Below are 26,878 nucleotides of genomic sequence, written 5' to 3' on the forward strand. Positions count from 1 at the left end.
AAAGGCACAGTCATGAGGGCTAAAGAGAGCCTTGGGGTGCAGAGATAGAAGTTGGTGTGGGGAGGAAGGGAAAAGAGGAATGCTAGCCAGGGGATGTGGCCCCTCTTCCTCAATGTTCCTGGGTGCTCATCTCCCCCACCCTCCCCCATCACCCCAGAGCAGACCCCATTACTGACTCAAAGCCTTCTTCCTCATTCCTTTCATCTACGGCTACCAAGGTCAATGTAGATGACGTACCCAGTGATTGTTACTTGAGATGTAATGGAGGTGCCATGGTGGCCATGAGCTGAATTTGATTCTCACAGCATGAAACCCCATTTAAGGAGGAGGAAACTGACTCAAGGGCATGGGCTAGAGTGTTTCCAGAACGACCCCTTCTCCCAGCACATCTTTTTCTTAGAACCTCAGCCAGAGGGTTGGGAAGATAGTTCAATGGACAAAAGGCATGCCAAGAAACCCTGGGTAGCTAAGTTCAGATCCTTAGCCGCCGCCGCCCCCCCCCCCCCCACCAAGAGCAGTGAATGAGAAACTCTGCCTCAGAAATGAGGTGTAAGGCAAGGATCGATCTGAAACTTGTACTCTGATCTTCACAAACATGTTATGGCATGAGCGCGCGCGCACCCCCCCCCCCCGAAAAAATAAATCCTCAGCCAGAGGGCCTACTCCGTCCTTGATGGAATCGCACCGTCCCCAGGTTTCTGATTCTGAGCCTCCAGCAGCCTTGAGGGTTTTGTGCTCATTAACTCCAAACGTGCTTTGATGGAGAAGGGACCCGGGGACAGGTTTGGGAGGCCCTGCCTGGCTCGACAGCGGGGCTCCCGGGTGTCTGAGCGCGCGCACCTCTCCGCAGACAGGTGGGCCAACGTGAAGGTGGAATGTGAGCCCAGCTGGCAGCCTTTCCAGGGCCACTGCTACCGCCTGCAGGCGGAGAAGCGCAGCTGGCAGGAGTCCAACAAGGCGTGTCTGCGGAGCGGCGGCGACCTTCTCAGCATCCACAGCCTGGCCGAGCTGGAGTTCATCACCAAGCAGATCAAGCAAGGTGAGAGCGGGCTGCCTGGCCGGGGGCCTGGGCGGAGGGCAGCCCCTTCCGTCCGAGAAGCCCAGAGAAGGTTCTTCGGCCCCTGCCCGTGCTGAGACTGACCTCTGTGTCCCCCGCCCCCGCTTCCGCTGCATTTCCAGAGGTGGAGGAGCTGTGGATCGGTCTCAACGATCTGAAGCTGCAGATGAATTTTGAGTGGTCCGATGGGAGTTTCGTGAGCTTCACCCACTGGCATCCCTTTGAACCCAACAACTTCCGTGACAGTCTGGAGGACTGTGTCACCATCTGGGGGCCGGTGAGACCCTTTCCTGCTTATTAGCCACCCTCCTACGTTGTTCTCTCCGCAGCCTGTCCCCCACACCAGGCCTCCACCTCCCGTGGGAGTAGCTGGCAGGGTTTGAACCCCATCTCCACCCCCACTGCATCGGCTCCCTGAGCCAGCCTTGGCTAAGTTAAGGGTCGAAGGATTAAACCGAAGCCCTTGAAGCGCATTCTTGGTCTCTTACCAGTTGCGCCTTCCTGCCAGCAGGTGGCACCAGAACCCTCATGATGGGGAGGCTGGGCCCGCAGCCCTCGCCCTCCAGGACCCACCTCCGCACCGGATCTTGTGTTCTCAAGAAATCCCGGGTTGGAAGAGGTTGTTGATGTAGCTCAGCTGGCAGAATGCTTGCCTAGCAGGAGGAAGCTCTGAGTTCAACACCCCCAGCCCCCCAGGACTGGGTGGCAAATGCCTAGAATGCTAGCACTTAGGAGACTGAGGTAGGAGGAGGAACGTGAGTTTGACCCTGGGGAGTTCTAGGTCAACCTGAGCTAGAGTGAAACCATACCTCAAAAACCAAACCCAACAAAAAAAGCTGGGCTTTAATCCCGGCACTCAGGAGGCAGAGGTAAGAGGATCGCCATGAGTTCCAGGCCGCTCTGAGACTACATAGTGAATTCCAGGTCAGCCTGGGCTACAGAAAAACCCTACCTCGAAAAATCCCCGGGCGTGGGGGGGAAGGAGTGGAGGCTGGAGACATGACTTAGTGGTTAAGATGCTTGCCTGTGAAACCTAAGGACCCAGGTCCGATTCACTAGGACCCACATAAGCCAAGTGCACAAAGTGGCATATGCTTCTGGAGTTTGTTTGCAGTGGCTGGAGGCCCTGTGCCCATTCATTCCCTCTCTCTTGATCTGTCTCTATCTCTTTCTAATAAATTAAATAAAAATTGGAAAAAAAAAAAGGGAAGCCAGGTGTGGTGGTGCACACCTTTAATACCAGCACTTAGGAGGCAGAGGTAGGAGGATCACCATGAGTTCAAGGGCACCCTGAGACTACATAGTGAGTTCCAGGTCAGCCTGGGCTAAAGCGAGACCCTACCTTGAAAAACCAAAAAAAAAAAAAAAAAAAAAAGGAGAAGTCACGGGGTGGTGATTGTTTGCCATGGCCTTGACTTGGTGTGGGTGTGTAAAGGAAGGAATGTATGCAGGGTTTACCAGAGAAGACAAAGCCCCCGGGACATGGCCATCCCTGTGACAGATCGAACATTGTTCATCAGACACACTGGCAGGGACTGTTGCAGCAGAGCCATTTGCATTACAGGGTGCTATTTAAAAATTTAAAGGCAATTATTTATTGAGTGTCTACTGCATACGTGCCAGGCATTTTCTGAGTGCCTGAGTACACAAGCGCTTGAACCCTAGGATGGAGCTGAAAGGCAAAGAGATTGCTGGCTGACAGGCTGGGGCTACTGGGGTGGGCTCCCGTGTTTGGAGGGGTCCACGGCTGAAGCCCTTTTCAACTTTTTCAGCTGACATCCTGCTCTGGGCACACCAGCCTCCACGTCCTCTGGTTCTTCAGTAGTCCCTGATGGAAAACCCATGGGTTCATTTTTGTTTCTTTCCCTTTTTTTTTTTTTTTGCTTTTGTTTTCTTTTTCAAGGTAGGGTCTCGCTCTGGCCCAGGCTGACCTGGAATTCATTATGTAGTCTCAGGCTGGCCTCAGAACTCACAGCAATCCTTCTACCTCTGCCTCTCGAGTGCTGGGATTGAAGGCGTGCACCACCTCATCCAGCTGGATTCACTTATCATTAGTTCAGTTTCTGGAGGTCATCCACAATCTTAAATAATTAAATGGGAAATTTCAGAAATGAACTACTCATAAGCATTCAGTAACTTAACTTTTAAGCACCTATAGAAAGAGAGAGAGAGATAGGGAAAGAAAGAATTTTGGCACACCAGGACCTCTAGCCACTGCAACTGAACTCCAGATACAGGCTCCACTTTGTGCATCTGGCTTTACGTGGGTACCTGGGAATCAGATCTGGGTCATTAGGCTTTGCAGGTAAGTGCCTTAACCACTGAGCCATCTCTCCAGCCCATTAGTAACTGTTATTACAGCATATTGTTAAAATGTTCTATTATTAGTTACTGTTAGTCTCAATGTAGTTAACTTATAAATTAAACTTGATCAACAGGGTTGGAGGGAGGATGGCTTAGCAGTTAAGGTGCTTGCCTGCAAAGCCAAAGGACCTAGGTTTGATTCCCCAGGACCCACGTACAGCCAGATGCACAAGGTGGTGCATGTGTATAGAGTTCATTTGCAACAGCTGGAGGCCCTGACATGCCAATTTTCTTTCTATCTGCCTCTCTCTCTCTAATAAATAAAATATATTTTTAAAAATAACTTTGATCATCAGCATAAAATATAGAATATATATGTATGCATGTATAGAATTTAGTGCCATCCATGACTTCAGGTATCCACTGGTTGTCTGAGAAATCATCCCATTTGGGTAAAGGGACTAACTATACATCCTAATTACTCTAACAGTTTGTTTTTTTTTCCCAGGTAGGGTCTTACTCTGGCCCAGGCTGACCTGGAATTCACTATATAGTCTCAGGGTGGCCTCAAACTCATGGCGATCCTCCTACTTCTGCCTCCCGAATGCTGGGATTAAAGGCGTGCGCCACCATGTCTGGCTATAATCTTTGTTTTTGATGTTTATAAAATGAGCCACAGGGGCTAGAAAGGTAGCTCAGTGGTTAAAGGCGCTTGCTTGCCTGGATTTAGTTCTCTAGTACCCACATCAAGAACCGATGCACAAGTGCGTTCGCAGTAGCAGGGGCCCTGGCACACCCTTTCTCTGTCTCTCTCAAATAAATAAAAATGTGATTTTTAATAATTTTATTTATTTATTTGCAAGGAGAGAGAGAGAGAGAATGGGAGTGGGCACATCAGGACCTCATGCCATTGCAAAAGAACGCCAGACACAAATGCCACTTTGTGCATCTGGCTTTATGTGGGTCCTGGAGAGAATTGAACCCAGGCCATCAGGCTTCACAAGCTAGTGCCTTTAACTGCTGAGCTATCTTTCTACCTCCTCCCCCCCATATCTTAAAGTAAAGTAAAACGAGCCATAAATATTCTAAGAGAATGCCATTTCCCATTTAGACAGTGCTTGTTGAAGTGTCAAGGCATTTGTACGTTAGTACTTCGCCCTTGCATCTACCTGAAAACTAACCTTGCCCTCTCCCTTGCGCAGCCTGAGTCATGGAAGTCAGGCTCAGAGTCACAGAGCAAGTAATAGCCAGGGCTGGGTCTAGAACCCAGGCTGGCAGAGTGCTTGGGAGGTTTAGGCAAGGGGGAGCTTTTGGGTGAGCCTCTCCCTCACTTTCCCTAGGAAGGTCGCTGGAATGACAGTCCTTGTAACCAGTCCTTGCCGTCCATCTGCAAGAAGGCCGGTCAGCTGAGCATGGGGACTGCCGAGGACGATCATGGCTGTCGAAAGGTGAGGGTGTTTCTGGAGCTGCCGTGGACGGGACCAGACCCGGGGGATTCTGGGGCGGGGAGCGATGGAGGGAACCTGCTGCCTTGCCCGGGGTCCTCCTCATCCTCTGGCTTCCTGAAGGAGAGGTGCATTGCACAGGGTGGCTGTGGACAGAGAGAGCAGCCCTGAGCCCTCTCTCTGCGGGGAAGTCACGTCCCAGCAGCAGCTGGCACGACTGAGCCCGGCTGCAGTCATGGTGAGACGTGCTGTGGGGAGGGCATGTGCCCTAATGCCCGGGCTTCCATCTGACGCAGCCTGGGCTTGGCTGTCTTCTCTGGAAAAGAGAAGCCACTGGGTAGACCTGGCCTTCTTCCTCCTCGTTCTGTGGCCTGGGCTGGGGAGGGGGAGTTAGGAATGAAAGGGAGGGGGACCATGAGCCTGTGAATGAGGGTGAGTGGGCGATGGCCCTCCCCCATCCTGTGCTGGGTGTGAGTGGCGTGGGTGGGTGTGAGTGGCAGGGGTGGGTGTGAGTGGCGTGGGTGGGTGTGAGTGGCAGGGTGGGTGTGAGTGGCAGGGGTGGGTGTGAGTGGCGTGGGTGGGTGTGAGTGGCAGGGGTGGGTGTGAGTGGCGTGGGTGGGTGTGAGTGGCGTGGGTGGGTGTGAGTGGCAGGGGTGGGTGTGAGTGGCAGGGGTGGGTGTGAGTGGCGGGGGTGGGTGTGAGTGGCGTGGGTGGGTGTGAGTGGCGTGGGTGGGTGTGAGTGGCAGGGTGGGTGTGAGTGGCAGGGGTGGGTGTGAGTGGCGGGGTGGGTTTGAGTGGCGTGGGTGGGTGTGAGTGGCGTGGGTGGGTGTGAGTGGCGTGGGTGGGTGTGAGTGGCAGGGTGGGTGTGAGTGGCAGGGTGGGTGTGAGTGGCGTGGGTGGGTGTGAGTGGCAGGGTGGGTGTGAGTGGCGTGGGTGGGTGTGAGTGGCAGGGTGGGTGTGAGTGGCAGGGTGGGTGTGAGTGGCAGGGGTGGGTGTGAGTGGCGGGGTGGGTTTGAGTGGCAGGGGTGGGTGTGAGTGGCAGGGTGGGTGTGAGTGGCGGGGTGGGTTTGAGTGGCAGGGGTGGGTGTGAGTGGCAGGGTGGGTGTGAGTGGCGTGGGTGGGTGTGAGTGGCGTGGGTGGGTGTGAGTGGCGTGGGTGGGTGTGAGTGGCAGGGTGGGTGTGAGTGGCAGGGTGGGTGTGAGTGGCGTGGGTGGGTGTGAGTGGCAGGGTGGGTGTGAGTGGCGTGGGTGGGTGTGAGTGGCAGGGGTGGGTGTGAGTGGCAGGGTGGGTGTGAGTGGCGTGGGTGGGTGTGAGTGGCGTGGGTGGGTGTGAGTGGCGTGGGTGGGTGTGAGTGGCAGGGGTGGGTGTGAGTGGCAGGGGTGGGTGTGAGTGGCATGGGTGGGTGTGAGTGGCAGGGGTGGGTGTGAGTGGCAGGGGTGGGTGTGAGTGGCAGGGGTGGGTGTGAGTGGCGTGGGTGGGTGTGAGTGGCGTGGGTGGGTGTGAGTGGCAGGGGTGGGTGTGAGTGGCAGGGTGGGTGTGAGTGGCAGGGGTGGGTGTGAGTGGCGTGGTGGGTGTGAGTGGCGTGGGTGGGTGTGAGTGGCAGGGGTGGGTGTGAGTGGCAGGGGTGGGTGTGAGTGGCGTGGGTGGGTGTGAGTGGCGTGGGTGGGTGTGAGTGGCGTGGGTGGGTGTGAGTGGCAGGGTGGGTGTGAGTGGCAGGGTGGGTGTGAGTGGCGTGGGTGGGTGTGAGTGGCAGGGGTGGGTGTGAGTGGCAGGGTGGGTGTGAGTGGCGTGGGTGGGTGTGAGTGGCAGGGGTGGGTGTGAGTGGCGGGGGTGGGTGTGAGTGGCAGGGTGGGTGTGAGTGGCGTGGGTGGGTGTGAGTGGCGTGGGTGGGTGTGAGTGGCGGGGGTGGGTGTGAGTGGCAGGGTGGGTGTGAGTGGCGTGGGTGGGTGTGAGTGGCAGGGGTGGGTGTGAGTGGCGTGGGTGGGTGTGAGTGGCGGGGGTGGGTGTGAGTGGCGGGGGTGGGTGTGAGTGGCGTGGGTGGGTGTGAGTGGCGTGGGTGGGTGTGAGTGGCGTGGGTGGGTGTGAGTGGCAGGGGTGGGTGTGAGTGGCGTGGGTGGGTGTGAGTGGCGTGGGTGGGTGTGAGTGGCGTGGGTGGGTGTGAGTGGCGTGGGTGGGTGTGAGTGGCGGGGGTGGGTGTGAGTGGCAGGGGTGGGTGTGAGTGGCAGGGGTGGGTGTGAGTGGCAGGGGTGGGTGTGAGTGGCAGGGTGGGTGTGAGTGGCGGGGGTGGGTGTGAGTGGCGGGGGTGGGTGTGAGTGGCAGGGTGGGTGTGAGTGGCGTGGGTGGGTGTGAGTGGCGGGGGTGGGTGTGAGTGGCGGGGGTGGGTGTGAGTGGCAGGGTGGGTGTGAGTGGCGTGGGTGGGTGTGAGTGGCAGGGTGGGTGTGAGTGGCGTGGGTGGGTGTGAGTGGCGTGGGTGGGTGTGAGTGGCGGGGGTGGGTGTGAGTGGCAGGGGTGGGTGTGAGTGGCGTGGGTGGGTGTGAGTGGCAGGGTGGGTGTGAGTGGCGTGGGTGGGTGTGTGTGGCGTGGGTGGGTGAGAGTGGCGTGGGTGGGTGTGAGTGGCAGGGTGGGTGTGAGTGGCAGGGTGGGTGTGAGTGGCGTGGGTGGGTGTGTGTGGCGTGGGTGGGTGTGAGTGGCGTGGGTGGGTGTGAGTGGCAGGGGTGGGTGTGTGTGGCGTGGGTGGGTGAGAGTGGCGTGGGTGGGTGTGAGTGGCGGGGTGGGTGTGAGTGGCGTGGGTGGGTGAGAGTGGCGTGGGTGGGTGAGAGTGGCAGGGTGGGTGTGAGTGGCAGGGGTGGGTGTGAGTGGCGTGGGTGGGTGTGAGTGGCGTGGGTGGGTGTGAGTGGCAGGGGTGGGTGTGAGTGGCAGGGTGGGTGTGAGTGGCAGGGTGGGTGTGAGTGGCAGGGTGGGTGTGAGTGGCGGGGGTGGGTGTGAGTGGCGGGGGTGGGTGTGAGTGGCGTGGGTGGGTGTGAGTGGCAGGGTGGGTGTGAGTGGCGTGGGTGCGTGTGAGTGGCGGGGGTGGGTGTGAGTGGCGGGGGTGGGTGTGAGTGGCGGGGGTGGGTGTGAGTGGCGTGGGTGCGTGTGAGTGGCGGGGGTGGGTGTGAGTGGCAGGGTGGGTGTGAGTGGCGTGGGTGGGTGTGAGTGGCGGGGGTGGGTGTGAGTGGCGGGGGTGGGTGTGAGTGGCAGGGTGGGTGTGAGTGGCGTGGGTGGGTGTGAGTGGCAGGGGTGGGTGTGAGTGGCGTGGGTGGGTGTGAGTGGCGTGGGTGGGTGTGAGTGGCAGGGTGGGTGTGAGTGGCAGGGTGGGTGTGAGTGGCGTGGGTGGGTGTGTGTGGCGTGGGTGGGTGAGAGTGGCAGGGTGGGTGTGAGTGGCAGGGGTGGGTGTGAGTGGCGTGGGTGGGTGTGAGTGGCGTGGGTGGGTGTGAGTGGCGTGGGTGGGTGTGTGTGGCGTGGGTGGGTGAGAGTGGCGTGGGTGGGTGAGAGTGGCAGGGTGGGTGTGAGTGGCAGGGGTGGGTGTGAGTGGCGTGGGTGGGTGTGTGTGGCGTGGGTGGGTGTGAGTGGCAGGGTGGGTGTGAGTGGCAGGGTGGGTGTGAGTGGCAGGGTGGGTGTGAGTGGCAGGGTGGGTGTGAGTGGCAGGGGTGGGTGTGAGTGGCAGGGTGGGTGTGAGTGGCGTGGGTGGGTGTGAGTGGCAGGGTGGGTGTGAGTGGCAGGGTGGGTGTGAGTGGCAGGGGTGGGTGTGAGTGGCAGGGGTGGGTGTGAGTGGCAGGGTGGGTGTGAGTGGCAGGGTGGGTGTGAGTGGCAGGGTGGGTGTGAGTGGCAGGGTGGGTGTGAGTGGCAGGGTGGGTGTGAGTGGCAGGGTGGGTGTGAGTGGCAGGGGTGGGTGTGAGTGGCAGGGTGGGTGTGAGTGGCAGGGTGGGTGTGAGTGGCAGGGTGGGTGTGAGCGGCAGGGTGGGTGTGAGTGGCGTGGGTGGGTGTGAGTGGCGGGGGTGGGTGTGAGTGGCGGGGGTGGGTGTGAGTGGCGGGGGTGGGTGTGAGTGGCAGGGGTGGGTGTGAGTGGCAGGGGTGGGTGTGAGTGGCGGGGTGGGTGTGAGTGGCAAGGTGGGTGTGAGTGGCGTGGGTGGGTGTGAGTGGCAGGGTGGGTGTGAGTGGCAGGGGTGGGTGTGAGTGGCAGGGTGGGTGTGAGTGGCAGGGTGGGTGTGAGTGGCGTGGGTGGGTGTGAGTGGCAGGGGTGGGTGTGAGTGGCAGGGGTGGGTGTGAGTGGCAGGGGTGGGTGTGAGTGGCGTGGGTGGGTGTGAGTGGCGTGGGTGGGTGTGAGTGGCGTGGGTGGGTGTGAGTGGCAGGGTGGGTGTGAGTGGCAGGGGTGGGTGTGAGTGGCAGGGTGGGTGTGAGTGGCAGGGTGGGTGTGAGTGGCGTGGGTGGGTGTGAGTGGCGTGGGTGGGTGTGAGTGGCAGGGTGGGTGTGAGCGGCGTGGGTGGGTGTGAGCGGCAGGGGTGGGTGTGAGCGGCAGGGTGGGTGTGAGCGGCAGGGTGGGTGTGAGTGGCGTGGGTGGGTGTGAGTGGCGTGGGTGGGTGTGAGTGGCAGGGGTGGGTGTGAGTGGCAGGGTGGGTGTGAGTGGCAGGGTGGGTGTGAGTGGCAGGGGTGGGTGTGAGTGGCAGGGGTGGGTGTGAGTGGCGTGGGTGGGTGTGAGTGGCAGGGGTGGGTGTGAGTGGCGTGGGTGGGTGTGAGTGGCAGGGTGGGTGTGAGTGGCAGGGTGGGTGTGAGTGGCGTGGGTGGGTGTGAGTGGCGTGGGTGGGTGTGAGTGGCGTGGGTGGGTGTGAGTGGCGTGGGTGGGTGTGAGTGGCAGGGGTGGGTGTGAGTGGCAGGGGTGGGTGTGAGTGGCAGGGTGGGTGTGAGTGGCAGGGTGGGTGTGAGTGGCAGGGGTGGGTGTGAGTGGCAGGGGTGGGTGTGAGTGGCGTGGGTGGGTGTGAGTGGCGTGGGTGGGTGTGAGTGGCGTGGGTGGGTGTGAGTGGCAGGGTGGGTGTGAGTGGCAGGGGTGGGTGTGAGTGGCAGGGTGGGTGTGAGTGGCGTGGGTGGGTGTGAGTGGCGTGGGTGGGTGTGAGTGGCGTGGGTGGGTGTGTGTGGCGTGGGTGGGTGTGAGTGGCAGGGTGGGTGTGAGTGGCAGGGTGGGTGTGAGTGGCGTGGGTGGGTGTGAGTGGCAGGGGTGGGTGTGAGCGGCAGGGTGGGTGTGAGTGGCGTGGGTGGGTGTGAGTGGCGTGGGTGGGTGTGAGTGGCGGGGGTGGGTGTGAGTGGCGTGGTGGGTGTGAGTGGCGTGGTGGGTGTGAGTGGCGTGGGTGGGTGTGAGTGGCGTGGGTGGGTGTGAGTGGCGTGGGTGGGTGTGAGTGGCAGGGTGGGTGTGAGTGGCAGGGTGGGTGTGAGTGGCAGGGTGGGTGTGAGTGGCAGGGTGGGTGTGAGTGGCGTGGGTGGTTGTGAGTGGCGGGGTGGGTGTGAGTGGTGTGGGTGGGTGTGAGTGGCGGGGTGGGTGTGAGTGGCAGGGGTGGGTGTGAGTGGCAGGGTGGGTGGGTGAGTGGCAGGGGTGGGTGTGAGTGGCAGGGGTGGGTGTGAGTGGCGTGGGTGGGTGTGAGTGGCAGGGTGGGTGTGAGTGGCAGGGGTGGGTGTGAGTGGCAGGGGTGGGTGTGAGTGGCGTGGGTGGGTGTGAGTGGCAGGGGTGGGTGTGAGTGGCGTGGGTGGGTGTGAGTGGCGGGGGTGGGTGTGAGTGGCGGGGGTGGGTGTGAGTGGCGTGGGTGGGTGTGAGTGGCAGGGTGGGTGTGAGTGGCAGGGGTGGGTGTGAGTGGCAGGGTGGGTGTGAGTGGCAGGGGTGGGTGTGAGTGGCAGGGTGGGTGTGAGTGGCAGGGGTGGGTGTGAGTGGCGTGGGTGGGTGTGAGTGGCAGGGTGGGTGTGAGTGGCAGGGGTGGGTGTGAGTGGCGTGGGTGGGTGTGAGTGGCGTGGGTGGGTGTGAGTGGCAGGGTGGGTGTGAGTGGCAGGGTGGGTGTGAGTGGCGTGGTGGGTGTGAGTGGCGTGGGTGGGTGTGAGTGGCAGGGGTGGGTGTGAGTGGCGGGGGTGGGTGTGAGTGGCGTGGGTGGGTGTGAGTGGCGTGGGTCCGGGTGGGGGGTGGGGGAGCTCATAAAACACACTTGTGGTCTCTTGGCTCCTCCCACCAGGTACTTGCTGCTGGCTGTTTCCTTTGTGTTTTCTTTTGGATTATTCCCCTTCCTCCCCATGGCCCGGTGCTCCTTCAGAGGGCATGATGGTGCTTGCTGGGAGAGGAAGGAGCAGTCTGTTGGGTGGGGGTGGGGGGGTGCAGCTAAGGAGTCTGGGGTACGAGCTCAGAGCTTGGTGCAGGGGCTCTGTTCTTGCCCAAGTGAGGATTTGGGGCCAGCGTGGAGTGTATGCCCCTTCTGGGCAACTGGGGATCCCTTGTACACAGCATACCCACTTCTGTGCCCTGTGCCTCTGATGGACTCTTCTCTGCTTCTCGCTGAAGGTCTACCCCTGATTCTCATCCTCCCTGACCCTGACTTTGCAGACCCCTGAAGACCACTCATCCCCCCCACCCCCCGGGCATCCTGCTGTGTCTGCCTCCTTAGCTTTGCAGCTCTGGTGCCAGCCAACTGGCACCTTCTCCATGTACGACTGGTTTTTGTTTGTTTGGCGGTTCTGGGGATCCAATGCAAGGTCTCACACACGCTAGTCATATGCTGTTCCCACGAACTGCGTCTCCGGGGGCCCCTGTTCTTTTGGTTTAAAGGCCATGTACCTTTCTGCTCCAGGCCACAGGCCTGGCTCATCAGCCACCTGCAGCTGTGCTTTCACCCTGGTCCGACTGTTGTAGGTGGTGGCCGTCCGGTTCGCATTACTGGTAGAAATCACCCAACCAAGAGCAGCTTGTGTGTGTGTGTGTGTGGGGGGGGAGGTTTATTTTGGCTTACAAGCTTGAGGGGAAGCTCCATGATGGCAGGGAAAATGATGGCATGAGCCATAACCCCTTGGCCCACATAAGGTGGACAGTAGCAACAGGAGGGTGTGCCAAACACTGGCATGGGGAAAGTGGCTATAACACCCATAAGCCCGCCCCCAACAATACACTGCTTCCAGGAGGTGTTAATTCCCAAATCTCCATCAGCTGGAAACCTAGCATTCAGAGCACCTGAGTTTATGGGGGACACCTGAATCAAACCACCACATAGGTTATGGTGGGGAGTAAGGAGAGTCAGGAGTGACCAGGTGCAGAACATGTCACGGGGCACTGGCTTCTCTGGGGTCAACCATTTCCCCCTGACCTGTTTCTACCCAGTAATGCCCTCGATGTCACTCTCACTGCAGCATTTGCAGACAAGGGAGGAATCATCTTCCCCACAGACACCCCTCTTTTGCCCTCTCTCTTGAGCCAGGGCTGGACATGGCACAGTCCATCCTGCTACTGGCTGGGAGAGGACCAAGTGACTTACGGTGATGCCCGGCGCCTGTGTACTGACTACGGCTCTCAGCTGGTCACCATCACCAACAGGTACAAAGGGGTCGGGAGCCCTAAGCCAGTCCTCTCCCAGGACCTGGCCTAGTGGAGCAGTTTGTCACCCTGCCAGAGGGACCTGGCGTCCATTGAGTCTCAGTGGACTTCCTGAAGTCCTGTCACGAAAAGACTCGGTTTGGTTATGCAGTCCCAGGATGGAGCTGGGGAGGAGAGGGTGCAGGGGAGGACTCTAGAAAGGCAGGCCTTGGCCGTGTCTGATGTTGTTTTCTCTCTGCCATCTTCTCAGCAAGGCGAGGGGTGTGGACAGACATAGGAGCTCAGTGGCTCTGTGGGCCCTCAAGGGTCCCTGCTTCACTGAGCAGTTCACTGGCCGGGCACAACACCCAGGTCCACCTGGAGCAGGGTGTCTGGCCTGTGGCACGGGAGTGGAGGAGGAAGCAGGTAGTAAGCTTCCTGCCTTGACCAACCTGTCTTCTGGAAGGTTCGAGCAGGCCTTTGTCAGCAGTCTCATCTACAACTGGGACGGCGAGTTCTTCTGGACGGCTCTGCAGGACCTCAACAGCAGCGGCTCCTTCCGCTGGCTCAGTGGGGACGAAGTCACGTACACCCATTGGAACCGGGACCAGCCTGGTGAGCCCGAGCCCCTGCCTGGGGTGACTGGAAAGACCCTTCCGGTGAGCAGCCTCGGAGCTGGGGGCCGAGGTGGATGTGCGCCGCCAGGACCGAGCTCACGGGCTTCCCGGTCAGCTGGCCACGTGTACCGGGCGGCCCGTGGGTTAGGAGCAAGGGCTGTGGACTCTGACGCTGCGGAAGGCTGGCCGGGCCTCCTGAGCCCCACGCTCATCTGTCAAGTCAGGGTAAAGGTACATTGCTCATCGAGCTGAAGTGGCGCTTAGATAGACACTTAACATATAGGAAGGGATAATATGCATAAGGTGCATGCAGCACAATATACACAATATAGTCCTTGTTATGCCGTAGTCAGTACACAGGCGCCGGGCATCACCGTAAGTCACTTGGTCCTCTCCCGGCTAGTAGCAGGATGGACTGTGCCATGTCCAGCCCTGGCTCAAGAGAGAGGGCAAAAGAGAGGTGTCTGTGGGGCCCTTGTCTGCAAATGCTGCAGTGGGAGTGACATTATTAAAATTCCGTATTAATTTTTTTTTTTTTTTGAGGGTGTTGCTATTGGCTCCGAGTGGCTTTGAGCCCATTTTGTAGCCCAAGCTGGCCTAAAGCAGTCTTCCTGCATCAGGCTCCTGAGTAGCAGGGTTACAGCTGTTGGCTTTAGTGTTTTTAAAACCTTTCCCATAACCTCCTGAGGTACGTTACACTCAGAAGGGCTAAGCAACTTGCTAAGACCCCCGGGGAGTAGCCACGGAGCCGGCACCCTGCCTCTTTCCTTTCTCCTGTCCCCGCAGAAGTGACCAAGCCGGCGCTCAGCATCGGGGCAGGCGTGGCCCTGAGGGTTGGGAGCCCTCGGTGTGTACACGTCCTTTCTCCTCCTTTCTTCAGGGTTCAGCCACGGGGGCTGCGTGGCTCTGGCCACAGGCAGTGCCATGGGGCTGTGGGAGGTAAAGAACTGTACCTCATTCCGGGCTCGCTACATCTGCCGGCAGAGCCTGGGCACACCGGTGACGCCAGAGCTGCCTGGGCCAGATCCCACACCCAGCCTCACTGGGTCCTGTCCCCAAGGCTGGGTCTCAGATCCCAAACTCCGGTACTGCTATAAGGTAGGAAAGCCTGTTGGCACGGGGAGGGGAGGGGCAGAGGGAGGGCAAGACCACAGAGGCAGCTCACCTGAGGGGCCCTGGGACCATCCATGATCCAGTCCTTTTTTAAATCCTTTACTTATTTGCCCCTCTCTCTCTGTCTCTGTCTCTGTCTCTGTCTCTCTCTCTCTCTCTCTCTCTGTGTGTGTGTGTGTGTGTGTGTGTGTGTGTGTGTGTATGGGTATTACAGGACCTTTTGCCACTGCAATCAGAACAACACAGATTCTTGTGCCACATTTTTTATTTTATTATTATTATTATTATTTTTGTTGTTGTTGTTTTGAGGTAGGGTTTCACTGTAACCCAGACTGTCCTGGAATTCACTATGTAGTCTCAGGGTGGCCTTGAACTCACAGCGATCCTCCTACCTCTGTCTCCTGAGTGCTGGGATTAAAGGCATGCGCCATCATGCCTGGCTCTCCAACGTCCTTTTTAAATTTATTTTTATTTTTATTTATTTATTTGGGGGAGGGTAGAGAGGGAGAGAGAGAATGGGCGCACCAGGACCTCCAGCTGTTGCAAACAAATTCAGACACATGTGCCACCTTGTACATCTGGCTTATATGGGTCCTGGGGAATTGAACTTGGGTCTTTCGGCTTTGCGGGCAAGCACCTTAACTGCAAAGCCATCTCTCCAGCCCCTTTCTGAATTTTTAAACAGGGCCTCATGTATCTCAGGCTGGCCTCACACTCACTATGTAGCCAAGGAGGACCGTGAGCTCCTGCTTTCACCTCCCAAGTGCTAGGACTTAAGTAAGCACCTCCACGCCCAGCCCTACGGGCTTTTATTACATCAGAAACTAAGATCCAGGGAAAGGAAGCTTGCCTACAGGAAAGCCCCGACTCCTTTCTAAGCTGGCCATGGGCCACAGGGGCTCTTGCAAGTGCCCGCTCCCCTCCCCTGGTGACTAGGATTGTCCTTAGCCGGCGCCGTGGGGAGGCGGGCCTGTGGCGCGGTTCCGACAGCCAGCTCTACTCCTGCAGGTGTTCAGCTCCGAGCGGCTCCAGGAGAAGAAGAGCTGGATCCAGGCCCAGGGCGCCTGCCGGGAGTTGGGGGCCCAGCTGCTGAGCCTGGCCAGCTATGAGGAAGAGCACTTTGTGGTCAACATGCTTAACAAGATCTTTGGGTATTGAGCCTGAGGTGGAGGCCGCCTGCCCAGGGGTGACAGCCGGCATGGCCACCGGATTCTGGCTTTTTGTGGCCTTGGGGCAGCGGGTGGGCAGCGTGAAGATGGCCCCAGTGGGACCTGTCTGAGGTTTGAGGTGACCTGTGTATCTGCCAGCAGTTCTAGAACCATCTTGGTTCACTGGAGGCTTGGGTGAACACATGGGTTGACCCATTCACTCACAGCCAGAAGGCTCGGTGTTTATGCTGCTTAGTAGCCACACCCCCTCAGACAGTTTCCATTACAAATCTTCTACAAGCTGATCTCTATTTTTAAATTTTTTTTTTTTTAAATGAGAGAGGGAGAGTGTGTGTGACTGGGCCCCAGGGCCTCCAGCCGCTGCACTTGAACTCCGGGACACGCGTGCCCTCTAGTGTGCACATGTGACACTGCATTATTGTGTCACTGCACATCTGGCTCACGTGGGACCTGGAGAGCCGAACGCGGGTCCTTAGGCGGCGCAGGCAAGCGCCTCAACTGCTAAGCGGCCTATCTCTCCACCCCAAGCTGATCTTCTTGTTCGTATGTATTGGGGTGGGGGGTTTGCGTGTGGACTGTGGACTCTTTTTTTTTTTTTTTTTCCTTTGGGAAGGTCTGCTGGTCAGAAGCTCAGCTAATTAGATTAGAATGCTAGCCCGGGAAACTACCCATCCCTGTTTCCCCAGTTTGGGGCTTATCAGCACAGGCCAGTACCATACCTGATTTTTTTTTTTTTTTTTTTGGTGGTAGGGTCTCACTCTAACCCAGGCTAACCTGGGATTCACTCTGTAGACTCAGGGTGGCCTCGAGCTCAAAGTGATCTTCCTACCTCTGCCTCCCAAGTGCAGGGATTAAAGGTGTGCGCCGCCTCTACGCCTTCTAACGTGGGGTCTGGGGATTGAACTCAGGTCATCATGCTTGTGAGGCAAGCACTTTGCCTACTGAGCTATCTATCTCTCCAGCCCCAGGACAGAACTTCCTGAAAGCAAATAGTGCTTTGGCTGGCCAGTGTGCAGCTCAGAGGCAAGGCCTGAGACCCTGGGGAGTCCCAGTCACGCTGACAGTGTCTGGGTGTGGTGTTTGAGTCCCTGCTACGCTCATCTCCCCTGTCTTTTGTCCCCACTGCACATTGTTCTAAAGAGAATCAGAATCTGAGATCCACGAGCAGCACTGGTTTTGGATCGGCCTCAACCGCCGGGACCCCAGAGAGGGTCCAAGCTGGCGCTGGAGCGATGGCTTAGGGGTGAGGAACCTTGGCGGGGGCAGGATGGGGAGGTGGTGGGACTTGGTTGTAGGTGGAGCCGGGCAGGGCAGGGCCGGGCCTGATGTAGGCAGGGCTTATGGCCAGAGTGGGTTGGTGGAAAGTTAGAGGTACTTTTCTCTGTCCTGCCCCTCTCACCACCCTCCTGCGCCCAAAGACTGACTGAGACCTGATTTACACAGCAGTGAACACCAGCAACACTACTGAGGACAGCCCTCAGGGAAAGTGGGACAGAGGAGGGGGGTGTAAGACTACAACCTTTGTTTAAAAAAAAAAAAAAAGCCGGGTGTGGTGGCACAGACCTTTAATCCCAGCACTTGGGAGGCAGAGGTAGGAGGACTGCTGTGAGTTCGAGGCTACCCTGAGACCCCATAGTGACTTCCAGGTCAGCCTGGGCTAGAGTGAGACCCTACCTCAAAATATTAAAAAAAATAAATAAATAAAGAAGAAGAAGATGATGAAGAAGGAAGGAAGGAAGAAAATGAAAAGAAATAAATTTAAAATTTACAAAACAGCAGGTTAGAGAGAGAACGCTCATCTGGATCGGCGGTTCCTAGCTTAGGACAGGCCCCGTGGTCAGGGACGGGCACCTCTGTCTGCCATCTCTCAGGACGGGCCCCGTGGTCAGGACGGGCACCTCCGTCTGCCATCGCTCAGGACGGGCCCCGTGGTCAGGACGGGCACCTCCGTCTGCCATCGCTCAGGGCGGGCCCCGTGGTCAGGGACGGGCACCTCCGTCTGCCATCGCTCAGGGCGGGCCCCGTGGTCAGGACGGGCACCTCCGTCTGCCATCGCTCAGGGCGGGCCCCGTGGTCAGGACGGGCACCTCCGTCTGCCATCGCTCAGGGCGGGCCCCGTGGTCAGGACGGGCACCTCCGTCTGCCATCGCTCAGGACGGGCCCCGTGGTCAGGACGGGCACCTCCGTCTGCCATCGCTCAGGGCGGGCCCCGTGGTCAGGACGGGCACCTCCGTCTGCCATCGCTCAGGACGGGCCCCGTGGTCAGGGACGGGCACCTCCGTCTGCCATCGCTCAGGACGGGCCCCGTGGTCAGGACGGGCACCTCCGTCTGCCATCGCTCAGGACGGGCCCCGTGGTCAGGACGGGCACCTCCGTCTGCCATCGCTCAGGGCGGGCCCCGTGGTCAGGGACGGGCACCTCCGTCTGCCATCGCTCAGGACGGGCCCCGTGGTCAGGACGGGCACCTCCGTCTGCCATCGCTCAGGACGGGCCCCGTGGTCAGGGACGGGCACCTCCATCTGCCACCGCTCCTCACCCCCCCTCCCCCCGCAGTTCTCCTACCACAATTTTGACCGAAGCCGGCATGATGACGACGCCGTCCGAAGCTGTGCGGTGCTGGACCTGGTCTCCCTGCAGTGGGTGGCCGTGCAGTGTGAGGCCCAGCTCGACTGGGTCTGCAAGATCCCTCGAGGTGGCTGCGGGGGTCGGAGGAGGGGGCGAGTGCTGGCGTGGCGCGCCGGGGGGGCCGGGGTCGCGGGGAAGGCCGCCTGCGCCACCTTTATTTCCTGCTGTCTTACAGGTTCACAAGTCCGTGAACCCGACACCAGCCCTCAAGGTGGGTCCCCCAGCCCATTCTCTCTCCCCTTCTGTCCACGATCAAACAACTGGATCCGGAGATCTAGCAGCAAGGGTTCTTGGCTGGCTGAGACTAGATGCTGCAACCCTACTTTCTGTGGGCTGGGAGAAGACTCCATCCTGGGCTCATCGTTCTCATTAGTTGGCTGCTGTTCGCCCAGCTTTGCCCTGGCCCCACAGTGGGCCTTCAGGGGGTCTGTCCGTGGGCGCGTCCCCAACCCTGTCCTGCCCCCACGCAGGCCGGCGGGAGTGGCTGCGCTTCCAGGAGGCGGAGTACAAGTTCTTTGAGCACCAGTCCACCTGGGCCCAGGCACAGCGCATCTGCACGTGGTTCCAGGCTGAGCTCACCTCCGTGCACAGCCAGGAGGAGCTGGACTTCCTGGGCCAAAGCCTGCAGAAGGTGGGCTGGGGGAGGGCGCCCTGGGGCCGGGAGGGTTCTGGAGCCCAGGGTCAGGGAGGCTGCCGATCCTCACTGCCTGCCTCTTCCCCAGCTGTCCCCCGGCCAGGAGCAGCACTGGTGGATCGGCCTGCACACCACTGAGAGCGACGGGCGCTTCAGGTGGGAGCCGTGGCGGGCGTCAGGTGTGAGAAAGGGGCACACATGTAAGTAGCTAGCTAGAGGTGTTGAGGCTGACCAGACAGACAGACCTGCTCTTGAATTCAGTTCTGTCCTTCACTGGCTGTGTGGCCTCGAGCAAGTTAAGTGGTTTAACCTTTCTGACCTTGGTTTCTCTCATCTGAAGGTGGAGGTCTGCTTCCTAGGATTCTTATGAGGATTAGAAAAACAAGTTGTGGGCTGGAGAAGTGGCTTAGCAGTTAAGGCATTTGCCTGCAAAGCCTAAGGACCCCGGTTTGACTCCCCAGGACCCGTATAAGCCACATGCACAAGGGGCACATGCATTTGGAGTTTGTTTGCAGTGGCTGGAGGCCTTGGCATGCCCATTCTCTCTTTCTCTCTGCCTCTTTCTCTCTCTCAAATAAATAAAGTATTTAAAAAAGGAAAGAAAGAAATAACAAATTGGGAGCTGGAGAGGTGGCTTAGCAGTTAAGGAGCTTGCCTACGAAACCTAAGGATCCAGGTTTGATTCCCCAGAACCCATGTAAGCCAGATGCACGTGGTGGCACATGTGTCTGGAGTTCATTTGCAGTTAGAGGCCCTGGCATGCCTATTCTTTCTTTTTCTAATACATAAATAAAAATAAAAATAAATGAAAAGAAATAAAGCCAGCTGTGGTGGCTCATGCCTTTAATTCTAGCACTGGGGAGGCTGAGGTAGGAGGATCACTGTGAGTTCAAGGCTAGCCTGGGCTTCATAGTGAGTTCCAGGTCAGCCTGGACTAGAGGTACACCTAGCCTCAAAAGAAAAAAAAAAAAAGGATTAGAAAAAGAAAAGAAATAACAAATTGATGGGCTGGGGTTGTAGCTCAGTAGTTGCATAGCATACATGAGAGCCTGACCTCTGAGTTTGATCTCTGCACTACAAAATAAGACATAAATAAATAAAAAAGGAGGAACTGAAGTCTTCAGCACAGTATCCAGTACATGCTGGGCAAAGCTTTCAGGGCAGGCAGAACACAGGATGGTTCAGAGGGGTCTCTGCCCCCACTGCTCATTTCCATGCATCAGTGGCTCGAGACAGAAGGGTCAGGAGGCCACGGACAGCTGGGCACATCTTTGCTTTTAGACCCTCTGCTGTGCGGCTCTCAGGTATCTGAGAGAAGTGGGCGCCCGCCGAGTGGGCCCTTACCCGAGGCTCCCGCCTTCAGCCTCCAGTCACTAAGCTTCTGGACTTGGCCCGATCCTTGCCCCTCTCCCGCTGCCTCCAGTGCTGCATGTCCAGTGGAGCTGAGTGCCTGTTCTGTGCCGTGGCAGGTGGACAGATGGCTCCGTCGTAAACTTCGTCTCCTGGGCACCTGGCAAACCTCGCCCCGTTGGCAAGGACAAGAAGTGTGTGTACATGACAGCCAGACAAGGTGAGCGCAGGGTGGGGCTGGTGGGGGTGCTGTCGACATGGAGAGGGTAAATGTTGGGGGCAAAAAGGGGAGCCTGGTAAGGACCCTGCAGTCTCTTCTTGGTCTTCTGTTAACAAACTCCAGAAGGGCTAGACCCAGAGAACGTCAGGCCTGTCTCCATGACCATAGAGCCCCAGAGGACTTGCTCCACAGCCCATGCCTGTAGGGCATTAAGGCAAGAGTGCTTCTCATTATCCTCCGCCCTGGGGTGACTGTCCTCCCCTTTCACAGAGGACTGGGGGGACCAGAAGTGCTTGACAGCCTTGCCCTACATCTGCAAGCGTAGCAACAACTCCAGAGAGACGCATTCCCCCGACCTGCCACCTGTAGCCCTGGGTGGCTGCCCTCCTGGCTGGAGCCAGTTCCTCAACAAGGTAGGAGGTAGGGAGGGCCACCAAAAGAGCCGGGGGAAATGATGGGAACACGGGGAGGCTGAGCCCTGAGGAGTCCAGGATGTTGGTCAACGTCAAAGTCCTGGCCACTGCCTGTACCCACCAACCTCTGTTACTTGGCATCTATGTCAGAGCTATACTTGAAAATGATTCAATGTATAAACACCTCCTGACCCACCAGGGAGCGAAGTCCTCAGAATACTTTAGTAAAGACATTTTAAAAATACTTTATTTTATTTATTAGAGAGAGAGGGAAGGTGGGCATGTCAGGTCCTCTAGCCACTGTATACGAACTCCGGACGCATGTGCCATCATGTACATCTGCTTATGGAGGTTCTGGGGAGTCAAACCTGGGTCCTTCGGCTTTGCAGGCAAGCGCCTTAACTGCTAGTCTGCCTCTCCAGCCCGTAGTAAGATCAGTGGTTGCCAGAGGTTTTCATAATGAACTTGTATTCATAAAACAAAACTAAACGTATATACCCACTCAGTTTGTCCACATGTTATTTTAGTTACTTATTTATTTATTTTTATGCAAGAGAGAATTGGCACACCGGGGCTTCGCGCTGCTGCCACTGAACTCCAGAGCTGTGCGCCATCCTGTGCACTGTGTTCCCTTGTGCGTCTGGCTTATGTGGGACCTGGAGAGTCAAACATCAGTCCTTAGGCTTCAGAGGCAAGCACTTAGCCACTAAGCTGTCTCTCCAGCCCTGTACGTATTTATGAACAGCTATAGGAGTGTGTAAAAAAATACATATTTTATGTCATATATAGTAAAATATGCACTAGAACAAAATAACTTAAAACCAGCTGAAGATTAAAAAATAATATCTTCAAGCCGGGCGTGGTGGCGCACACCTTTAATCCCAGCACTTGGGAGGTAGAGGTAGGAGGATTGCTGAGAGTTCGAGGCCACCCTGAGACTACATAGTGAATTTCAGGTCAGCCTGGACCAGCGTGAGACCCTACCTTGAAAAATCAAAAAAAAAAAATCTTCAAAATGTTTTTATTAGTAGTAGGAAAACATGTTTGGGCCCATTCAAATGATGAATTATAATAATTAATATTTTAATAAGAGCCATGCAATTTTATATATTTTATAATTATTTTGCATTGCAATATAAAATCGTTTTTTACTTGTTTATTTTTTAACTGGTACATAAAATTTATATTTATGGGCTACCATGTGATATTTTGGTACATGTATACATTGTATGATGTATAAATTAGGGTAAATATGTCTATTTCCTTAAGGGGTTGTCTTTTCCTTATGGTAAGGACATTCAGAATCCTTTCTTCCAGCTGTCTGAGTGTGCAGGGCGTCACTGTTACCTGCAGAAACCTCACTGTGCAGTAACAGGCCGGAGCTTCTTGCTCCTGTGAGGATTTAGTCCGTGAACAGTCATGCCCCATTCCTCTTTCCCCATATTTTTCTACCCTCAAGGAATCATTCTACTCTCAGCACTTATGAGTTTAACTCTTTTTTTTTTTTTTTTTTTTTTTTTGGTTTTTCAAGGTAGGGTCTCACTCTAGCCCAGGCTGACCTGGAATTCACTAGGTAGTCTCAGGGTGGCCTCGAACTCATGGCGATTCTCCTACCTCTGACTCTCAGGTGCTGGGATCAGAGGTATGTGCCACCATGCCCAGCTGATTAACTTTTTTTTTCTTCAAGGTAGGGTCTCACTGTAGGTCAGGCTGACCTGAAATTCACTGTGATGACCCAGGGTGGCCTTGATCTCACAGCGATCCTCCTACTTCTGCCTCCCGAGTGCTGGGATTAAAGACGTGCACCATCACAGCCAGCTCTGATTAACTTCTTTTTGAGACAGATACTCACATAGATCAGGCTGGCCTCAACCTCACTATGTAGCTGAGGATGACCTTGAATTCCTGATCCTGCCTCTGACTTCCAAGCCCTGGGATTACAGGTTTGCATTATCATACCTAGTTTGCAACAACAGTTGTACAATTCTCTTCCCAAGTGTTTTGAAGCTAGGCATGGTGGTATACATGTATTTATAGCCCTAGCTGTTGGGAGGTTGAGACTGGAGGATGGTGCAGAGAGTTTGAGGCCAGCCTGGGATACAGAAAGTGTCTTAGAGAAATTTAACACACACACATCACAGTGGGGGAAGGGCTGGGAATAACATTGCTCAGTGATAGAGTACTTGCCAAGCAAATATGAGACCCTCTGTTCAACCCTAAGCAACATACGTGGTATTGTTTTTTTGGAGGTGGGGGGGTCTGTAGGGTCTCTCTCTAGCCCAGGCTGACCTGGAATTTACTAAGTAGTCTCAGGATGGCCTCAAACTCACAGTGATCCTCATACCTCTGCCTCCCGAGTGCTGGGATTAAAGGCGTGCGCCACCACGCTGGGTGACACATGGTGTTTTGAGATGTACAGATGGGAAGTTTGAGACAGTACAATTAATCAGACTATTCTAAGCATATTGTCAGCATTCTCTATCCATATAACACACTTCTTCTGCAGACACTTTCTTTTTACTACCATGGTCTGATTCATTGGACCTGACTGACCTTCACTGTTTTTGTCTGGTGTTTGATAGTTCCTGCCAGGCAAAGCAGCTCTGTTGTGTGTGAGCGCGATCGTGTCAGCATTAACTGCCAGCCGTGGCTGCTTTGCTGAGCACTCAGACACCACTTAGCCCTATTGTGAGGATTACACCAGTTAACGCTGGATAATCTAATCCATAAATCCTTGATCCACACTGAAATGCAGCCAGTGTCATGGACCTCCTGCCGCCTCAGAACGTTCAAGAGAATAATGCAAACTTACCTTAACGATGTTGAGGGCGGGTGTGGTGGCACATACCTTTAATCCTGGCACTCCAGAGGCAGAGGTAGAAGGATTACTGTGAGTTCGAGGCCACCCTGACACTACATAGTCAATCCCAGAGACATATGTATTATTAAACTTTGAAAAATACAAAAAGGAGGGCCAGAGAGATGGCTTAGTAGTTAAGGTGCTTGCCTGCAATGCCAAAGGACTGAAGTTCAATTCCCCAGTACCCATGTAAAGCCATGCAAAGATGGCGTATGCATCTAGAATTCATTGCAGTGGCATGAATCATTCTTGCATGCTCATTCTTTTTTCTCTCTCTCAAATTAAATACACACACACACACACATAAAGAAAAAGGAAGGAAACAAAACTCACCCACATTCTCTGTGGACCATCAATATTTGTTCCTCTGCTATCTGCCTTTTTTTTTTTTTTTTTTTTTCCTTCGAGGTAGGGTCTCACTCTGGCCCAAGCTGACCTGGAGTTAGAATTAACTATGTAGTCTTAGGGTGGCCTCAAACTCACAGCAATCTTCCTACCTCTGCCTCCCTGGTGGTGGAATTAAAGGCGTATGCCACCACACCCAGCTTTTTTTTGTTTTTTTTTTTTTAGGTAGGGTCTCACTCTGGCCCAGGCTGACCTAGAATTTATTATGTAGTCTCAGGGTGGCCTCGAACTCACGATGATCCTCCTACCTCTGGCTCCCGAGTGCCAGGATCAAAGGCGTGCACCACCACACCCGGCTTCTGCAACTTCATCTTCAGCTAGTCTTTCTTGGTGTCATACTTGAACATTCTTCCCTATCATTTAGTTTTCCCCCAAATTTATTTTCTCATGGTTTCTTCCTCCTCATTATTAGATCAAATATATATTTATTTATTTATGAGAGAGAGAGGGAATGGGAGCACCAGGGTCTCTAGCCACTGCATAAGAACTTCAGATTCATGCACCACCATGTGCATCTGGGGAATCAAACCAAGGTTGTTAGAGTTTGTACGTAAGCGCCTTAATCACTTAGCCATCTCTCCAGCCCTTATTTATTTATTTACCTATTTATTGTTGCTGTTTTTGTTTTGTTTTGTTTTGTTTTCTCAAGGTAGGGCTGACCTGGACTTCACTATGTAGGCTCAGGCTGGCCTTGAATTCTGGGGATCCTCTCACATCTGCTTCCGAACCTTTGCCTCCCAGCGTGCTGAGGTGAAAGGTGTGTGCCACCATGCCTGGCATTGTTGTTGTTTTTAAATATTTTTATTATTTATTTGAGAGAGAATGGGCACGCCAGGGCCTCCAGCCACTGCAGGTGCATGCATCACCCTGGGCACCTGGCTTACGTGGGTCCTGAGAAATCGAACCCGGGTCCTTTGGCCTTGCAGACAAGTTCTTTAACCACTCAGCCATCTCTCCAGTCCTGTAGACTTTTGAGGCAGGGTTCACTCCAGCCTAGGCTGACCTAGAACTCACTCTGTAGTTCCGGGTTGGCCTTGAGCTCATGGTGATCATCCTACTCCTGCCTCCTGAGAGCTGGGATTAATGATATGCACCACCACACCAGGCTTTAACAAAATATATTTTGTCCATGTAATTGTTCCTCTAGCTTTTAGCTTCGGGAGGGTGGGGCTGCTGGCACCTTATGTGATAGATAATGTAGATGTGTCCCTTTCTGTACTAGAGTGTGACTGGGCTGCACAGGATGGTGGTTGGACTGACCTGAACATTCTCTCTTGAGCTGTGACTCCTTGCTGCTACTGGTAGGACCTTGCTGGCTTCTAATTTTAAGATCAATTCTACCAGTCTCTTAAGTAGGGCCTCAGCATGGCTCTGAACTACTTCTGTGCAATAAAATCATGAATTTAGTGGCAGACCTCCATAAAAACCTCTTGCATTATTTCTGAGTTTCCCATTTTCTGCCAAAAGTAAGGCAGGGACAAGAGTGCCTCATTAATGTGCACATGCTCACGGTCTAAGGGCCTGCACTGTCACACGCCGATACTGTTACTCTTAACATGACTCCCAAAGACAAAGGTTTTCAGTCCCGTTTTATAGTTGAAGCCAGAAGGTTAGGTCTGAGCTCTCACCTTCTCTTGCCTCAACCCCACCCATTTTTGTGACTCCATTGCTTTCTGTTACCATTGTGCCTCTGAGCAGGAAATGAAATCATTTGTTTTCTAAGGAGTCTTCACTCAATAAAAAAATTCTGCCAGGTGTGTTGGCGCATGCCTTTAATCCCAGCACTCAGGAGACAGAGGTAGAAGGATCACTGTGAGTTTGAGACCACCCTGAAACTACTACATAGTGAATTCCAGGTCAGCCTGGGCTAGAGCGAGACCTTACCTTGAAAAATTTTTTTTTCTTTTCCTATAGGGTTCTTTTAACCTAAGAAGGAATGAAGTAGGATAAAATGTAAAATGATTATTAGATGCCATTGCTTGGCAAAGACTATATCCCACCCTCCAAGACAAAAATATCCCTGATATGCTGGGTTTGGTAGTGTATGCCTTTAATTCCAGTACTAATTTAGGTGGCTGAAATAGGAGGATCACTGTGAATTTGAGAGAAGCCCAGGATTACAGAGTGAGTTTCAGGTCAGCCTGGTTTAGAGTGAGACCCTACCTTGAAAAATAATAACAATAGGGCTGGAGAGATGGCTTAGTGGTTAAGGCGCTTGCCTGCGAAGCTTAAGGGTCCATGTTCGACGCTCCAGATCCCACTTAAGCCAGACATACAAAGGTGAAGCAAAGGTGAAGCAAGTGCAAGGTCACGAATGCCCACTAGGTGGCGCAAGCATCTGGAGTTTGATGATTGTAGGGGCTGAGGCCCTGGCCTGCCAATTCTCTCCCTCTCTCTTTCTCTCTGTCTCTCTAAAAAAGATAATGATAAAAGATTTTTAATTTTTTTAAAGGAATAATAATAATAAAATAATTCTGGAGATGATCATGTAAGTCCAAAGGGTGAAATAAATGATTTTAGTCAGTACCCTGTGTTTCTTAGAAAGCAAGATATCTTGTCTCCAGCTTCCAAATGCTTAGTCTGTGTATTAGTCTTAGGTGATAGATCATTTGGTGGTCCAAAGAAAACTTCCCATTGTGGCGCACACCTTTAATCCCAGCACTGGGGAGGCAGAGGTAGGAGGATCACTGTGAGTTTGAGGCCACCCTGAGACTACATAGTGAATTCCAGGTCAGCCTGGGCTACAGCAAGACCCTACCTCAAAAAACAATAAAACTACCACCACAACAAAGGGCTGGAGAGACGGCTTAAGCAATTAAGGCACCCGCCTGCCAAGCCTAAGGACCCAGGTTCCATTCCCAAATACCCAGGTAAGCCAGTTGTACAGGGTGGTGTACGCGTCTGGAGTTTTATTTGCAGTGGCAGGAGGCCCTGGCATGCCCTTTCTCTCTATCTGCCATCTCTCTCTCTCCGTCTCAAAGTAAGTAAATAAATAAATAAAATATTTAAAATAAAAACAACAAAATTTCAAGTTGGGCGTGGTGATACAAGTCTATAATCCCAGCACTCAGGAAGCTGAGGCAGGAGGATCATGAG

The 26,878-nt window shown here is 55.2% G+C and overlaps 1 protein-coding gene across 1 annotated transcript in view; it reads left to right on the forward strand.

The window, feature by feature from the left end:
- Window positions 1–26,878, forward strand: part of Mrc2 (mannose receptor C type 2) — a 77,730-nt gene that overhangs the window by 45,638 nt on the left and 5,214 nt on the right. Inside the window, exons 7-20 of the mRNA XM_045158088.1 lie at window positions 851–1,039; window positions 1,180–1,334; window positions 4,702–4,809; window positions 12,282–12,397; window positions 12,843–12,991; window positions 13,874–14,091; window positions 15,115–15,257; window positions 16,416–16,518; window positions 17,829–17,967; window positions 18,076–18,111; window positions 18,371–18,531; window positions 18,623–18,690; window positions 20,004–20,104; window positions 20,375–20,517. Coding sequence (XP_045014023.1) covers window positions 851–1,039; window positions 1,180–1,334; window positions 4,702–4,809; window positions 12,282–12,397; window positions 12,843–12,991; window positions 13,874–14,091; window positions 15,115–15,257; window positions 16,416–16,518; window positions 17,829–17,967; window positions 18,076–18,111; window positions 18,371–18,531; window positions 18,623–18,690; window positions 20,004–20,104; window positions 20,375–20,517 — 1,829 coding nt within the window. The remainder of the gene's footprint in view (window positions 1–850; window positions 1,040–1,179; window positions 1,335–4,701; window positions 4,810–12,281; window positions 12,398–12,842; window positions 12,992–13,873; window positions 14,092–15,114; window positions 15,258–16,415; window positions 16,519–17,828; window positions 17,968–18,075; window positions 18,112–18,370; window positions 18,532–18,622; window positions 18,691–20,003; window positions 20,105–20,374; window positions 20,518–26,878) is intronic.

The sequence above is a fragment of the Jaculus jaculus genome, chromosome 9, assembly GCF_020740685.1.
Source record: "Jaculus jaculus isolate mJacJac1 chromosome 9, mJacJac1.mat.Y.cur, whole genome shotgun sequence".
Taxonomy (NCBI): domain Eukaryota; kingdom Metazoa; phylum Chordata; class Mammalia; order Rodentia; family Dipodidae; genus Jaculus; species Jaculus jaculus.